The sequence below is a fragment of the Nipponia nippon genome, unplaced genomic scaffold (assembly GCF_047370975.1).
Source record: "Nipponia nippon isolate SJK-2023a ecotype South Korea unplaced genomic scaffold, ASM4737097v1 scaffold_3, whole genome shotgun sequence".
NCBI lineage: Eukaryota > Metazoa > Chordata > Aves > Pelecaniformes > Threskiornithidae > Nipponia > Nipponia nippon.
This window is the reverse complement of record NW_028262347.1, coordinates 22792088-22797462: the sequence shown is the minus strand read 5'-3', so window position 1 is coordinate 22797462 and position 5375 is coordinate 22792088. Positions and strand designations below refer to the sequence as shown.

The following is a 5375-nucleotide window of genomic DNA, read 5'->3' as shown; positions in this document are numbered from 1 at the left end:
AACCTCGGACAGGAGAGCTGAGGGGGGCACGTACGGGCTCTTCCCCGGCTGCCGCAGTTTGCGCGATGGGCGCTAACGCCGGGCGGCTGCTCGCTTAAAAGGACGGCACGGGGGGAGGGGAGGGGAGGGAAGCCCCGTCCCGTCCCGTCCCGTCCCGTCCCGTCCCGTCCCGTCCCGTCCCGGCTGGGCAGCCCGCCCGCTGGGGCCGGCTCGTCCCCGGCCGCCGCCGGCCGCGCCCCCGCGCCGGGCCCTGAAAAGGAGACGGGGCGGGAGGGCGGCGCGACTCGCACCGGCTGCGGCGGGGAGGCTGCCGCCGGGCCCCGCACCGAGTCCCGCCCGGGAGACCCGCCGGCAGCCCGAACGCCGCCCAGGCGCCGTCTCCTCCCCGCCGAGGAGCGCCGCGGCCCGGCACCCGCGGGGAGCGGCGGCACCGACGGCCGCGGCACCCCCTCACCGCGACCGCCACAGCCCGCCCGCCCGCCGGCACCACCGGTGCCAGGGCCTGAGGGCGCCATGACCGTGCTCAAGCTGTCCCTCCTGGCCTTCAGCTTTGTCTTCTGGGCGGCGGGGCTGACCATGCTCATCATCGGCTTCTGGGCCAAGGTGTTTCTGGGAACCTACCTGGTGCTGTCGGCCAGTGACTACCCCAGCGCCCCCGCCATCCTCTTGGCCACTGGCGCAGCCATCATCATCTGGGGCTTCCTGGGCTGCTTCGGTGCTGCCACGGAGCACCGGGGCCTCCTGCGTGCCTACAGCGCCTTCCTGACCGCTGTGCTGGCGGCCGGGCTGACGGCGGGGCTCTCGGCGCTCCTCTACCGCCAGAACATTGCGCAGGGTTTCCAGGAAGGGCTACGCCAGGCCCTGCTCACCTATGGGGAGGACGAGGGGATGGCGGATGCCCTGGACGCTTTGCAGCGTGCCTTGTCCTGCTGCGGTGTGGAGAGCTACCGCGACTGGCTCGCCTCGCCCTGGGGGCTGGAGCAAAATGGCTCGGTGCCGCTCAGCTGCTGCCGGGCCCGCCAGGGTTGCCAGCACAGCCTGCCGAACGCACACGGGCTGCACCGCGACGGTTGCTTCAGCAAGGTGTCGGCCTTCGTCAGCAGCAACATGTTTTACGTTGCCACGGCTGCCCTGGGGCTGGCACTGCTGCAGCTCATTGGCATTGTGCTGGCCTGCCTGCTGGCTGCCCGCATCCCTGCCCACCTGCTGGGCATCGCCACCCCTCGCTGAGATCCCCCTGGTCCTGCCGCTTATCCCCTCCAGCTCCCTTCTTTCCCCCAGACCTGGGTGCACCCCACTGGGAAAATCCTCCCTTCATATTCCCCACTTCCACCTGAGCTTCCTCCTCCAGACTCCGTTCCTTTTCTGGAGACAGTGTCAGGTGCATCAATGCCACAGGCATCTCCACAGCCCCTCAGAGCTGGGAAAGTGCCTCCCGGCCTGGCTGTGCCGGCTGCAGGGCAGCAGGTCCCCACTGCCCCCCTGGAGCCTCCGGAGCGCTTCCACAGAGAGTGGCGGCAGCGTGGACAGACATCGCCCTCTGGGGCAGCGAGGACAGCTGGGTCAAGGCTGGCCAGTTTTCTGGGCGATGCAAACATCCTGAGGCACTGAAATGGGGCCAGGAAAGAGGAGAGGGTCTGGGAGAGCAAGAGATGTGTCTCTCAGCGTTACACCGGGTGAGTGTTCTTCTGAGACTGGAAAATTATGTGACTGGAAAATTATGTGACTGGAAAATGATGGTACTGGAAAACTGCTGGAGTGCAGAAGGGGCAGGTCTGGTCTGGGGACACCCAGGTGGCGGTGCCAGCAGCTGCCATTGGGGTCTGCTTGAGGGACTGCCCAGCAGCATGCACCTCACCGCCGCACAGATTTCCTACCTTCGCTGCGTGCAGATTCAAGCTGCCTGGCTGCCACAGGTGCTTCTCCTGCTGTGGTTTTTTTCGATGCTGATCTCCATCTGAAGGTGGAGCTGCAGCTCTAAGTGCTACTCCCTCCTTCAGGACGTGCCTGTCCTCTTAGCCAGTGCTTTGCTGGTTATGTCTTTGCAAGGCTGAGAAGACCTTAAACTTGGGTCCCTGTCATACAAGAGGATGGCAAAAGCTGTAGGATCAGACCTGACTAGGGGTGGCAAGAGGAGGGAAGGGCACATTGCCCGTCAGAAGTTTCTTTTGGACTTTTGCTGTTAACTTCAGGGTGAGCGGAACAGACTCTCTGTTTTATAGAAGAGTTTCTAAAAAACAGCCCTCAGACTCTTTGACATTTTTCCTTTTTCAAAGGATCTGTCTCTGAAGTGTACCCCCACTTACGTTTTTGACGCCAGTTCTATACAACCTGAGAGTAAATAGAGGACCCCAAGACTTGCTGTGTAGCCCTGGGTGCGTGCAGGACAGACAGCAGTGTAAATCTACAGGATTTTGTTTTTCCCAACAGTTCTGTGCTTGCATCTGGAGCTTTAGGAAAAACAAGCCCTGCACTTTAGAGCGTCCTGAATTTTCAGAGCTCCACCTCTGCTTCTTCTCACTTCCTTAAAATCCGTAAAATGGACTTTCACATGTTTCTCTGCCTCACAGCACACAGACACGCTGAATACCCCCCTTACCCAGCAAACTGGGGAGGCAGGATTTCAGAAAAGAACCACAAAGGAACTCCAGGATGTGGTGTCTTTTAGGAATGTGACTACCAAAGCTGTGGAGAATGGTCAAATGCCAACAAATAGGAGCAGGACATCTTGAATGAAGAAGATGACCAATAGCTTCATGGGAGGAGTGAAGCACCTGTGGGGGAAAGGGGATTAGCACTGAAGCTCTGGTGCCTGGGCAATGAATGCATGGGGTGAGGGGCGAGGAAGGCTTGGCTCATCTTCTTCCTTGCTTGCCTTTACTACTTTTTACCACATTTCTGGCTTTCTCTTTTCCTCCCACTGAAGAACGACTGCTTGGCTGCAAGGACGAGCCAGGCAGAGCCTCCATCCCACCGGTGCGGGTGGCGAGAGCCTCTCCCCCGGCTCACTTTGGGAGATGGAGCTGGCCCTGCCCGCGGGGCAGCCATGCCCGCTCACCCTGGTGAGGCAGGCAGAGGGAGAGCAAACCCATCGCTGCCTCTCCATGGGGAAAACCCGATCAAATGCAAAGCTAACTCTCCTCCTGCTGTTTAAATCCTCACAGTTTCTATAACTAAAAGAACCGTGCCTTGGTATTTCTGTGCTTTCCGCCTGCTGAAAATAAGCTGCTAGGATTTTGTTTGACAGTGCTCCTGGGGGTGAAACCAGGGCAAAATGTGTGTTCACTTGGAAAGATTCTGATTTCAGGTATCCTTATTGCTTTTAATGCTTTATCCCATTTAAAAATACCTGGAAATGCTACCACTTCCCTGTCTTTTGTGATAGTGAAGCCCTTTTTGGTTTTGGTTTTGGTTTTGTTTTTTTTTCTCCCACCAGTTTTCGTTTTTGGAAGAGGGATTGCTCAAGTCTATCATGATTTTGTTCCACCTGCAGGATTGTAACTATTTCTGACCTGGGGATAATGCTGCAATTTGGCCTGCTAGTAACGGCCTCTGACTTGTTGGACTGCCCTGATAAAGCTGCGTTATTCCCGCAGAGCAAAGCAGGCTTGCCCAGGGAACATAAATGGAATTCCCCCAATTTATATTAACAATTGCACAAGCTTGATGGTAGTTGAGAATGTAAAAAAAACCCAAACCAAACCAATTTAATTAGGTGTTTCCATGGAAAAGTGACGTTTTACTCTCCAGATATGCAAAATAGTCTAAATGCAAAAAGTTTAGATGAAGTTTGAGCTCAGGACTGTTGAATCCAGAATGGTATTTACAAGCAAAAATCTACACGGACCAGCAGAGAGTATCCAGCACTCACTGGAGTCCAGGCACACAAACTGATTTTACTAAATTTATAAAAATGTTCTTTACTCATGGAAATAATTCCCTTGGGTCAGTTCTCTCAGCCAAAGCTCACAAGATCAAAGTAGAAAAAGAGAAACTGGGTTTTCCTTTTTGGAGAGCGATTCTAGTCCGCATGGATGGATCTTAGGATTCTGCGTTAGCAGTTATGTTGTGCTTGGGTGTTAGCTGTGGCTTTTATCTTAAGTGTCCCTTTGCTCAGGTATTAGGGAGCTACGTAACTACGGTAATCACGTTCAAGGTGAAGAGTGCAATGTAAACAGGCTTCTCGGGCATTTGACTATTCATCTGAATAGATGAACTTTGAAAATGTGTTGGGAATCTGTAGAGAAAACAATGCTTCATTTTTTAGCGCTGATGTTTATTGTTTTACGTAAGATAATTTTTTATTTTTGTTTGTAAACGTCCCTGTATTAACACCAATTTTTTGGAGTTATGCACTAGTGGAACTCCTGTTATTTTCTGGAAATCAATGTCATGTTGTACAGTTTTAACAATGGGCAAGAAGTATAGTTTGTATGGGAAATGGTACTTCAGAAATAAAAAGTTTAGCAAGCGCTACAAGCAAAACAGGTCACTGTTTCAAATTCAATTCAATATTTGTATTTCTGTATGTCTCTGTATGGCTCTACTAAGTGCACGTGAAATGAAGTGTACACTGAAATGTAAAGACAGAAGCATATTGTGTTTTTTTTATTCAGAAGATCCATTAAAGAAGCAATAAAACAGGTGTTGTGGAGAGTGTGGGAAAGGGACATGGAGTTGCACTGGGTTTATCACGGCGGTCTTCTTTGTCTGACTCAATAAGCTCTGAAAATTTACAAGAATATGGCATTTCTCTTTTTTTGCTCCACTGATTACTAAAATTATTTCTCATCCTGACCCTGATTACGTTATATGACACATAGCAGTCAGCCAGAATGAAGGATGCTGTTAAAACACATTCAACCAAAACCCTTGTGTAGATATTCAATAAATTTGTTGTGTTTTTAAGTGGCTAGGAATGATATGACCAAGTTTTAAGCATACCAGTGCATGTTTGTATGGTGGACAGGCCTGAATCTCAGCACATCAACTTACTGTAATGAATAATTCAAAGTGTAAATTGTCACTCTGCACTCTTGGCCTACACTCACTGAAATAGGATAAACCTTGGCAATGACCACGTAAATGTTAAGTATACTTATATCACCGAAGATTTCATGGACTGGCTGTGAGTTTTAGTTGAACGTTTATTGCTAGTTCCTAGGATAATAATTAACAACATTAACTTTTGTAGATGTATGGAAGAAATGTCATTCTTCTCTAATTAATTCCCAGACTAGCAGATTCCCAGTAGCTGTTTCAGTTGTCTTGAATTCTTTGTGCTCAGTGACCAAATTTTAATTTAATTTTTAAAATTAACTAGGTTCAATGTTAATTTTGTTCTGGATGGTCAGAATGGCTGTAACCAGAAAGTG

The 5375-nt window shown here is 51.3% G+C and overlaps 1 protein-coding gene across 1 annotated transcript; it reads left to right on the top strand.

The window, feature by feature from the left end:
* The first annotated feature begins 306 nt into the window (after positions 1 to 306).
* Positions 307 to 4725, top strand: LOC104010706 (tetraspanin-7). The gene has a single exon (XM_087765946.1). It carries the CDS (start codon positions 514 to 516, stop codon positions 1228 to 1230), a length of 717 nt encoding a protein of 238 aa, XP_087622072.1. The 5' UTR covers positions 307 to 513; the 3' UTR covers positions 1231 to 4725.
* Positions 4726 to 5375: the final 650 nt, after the last annotated feature.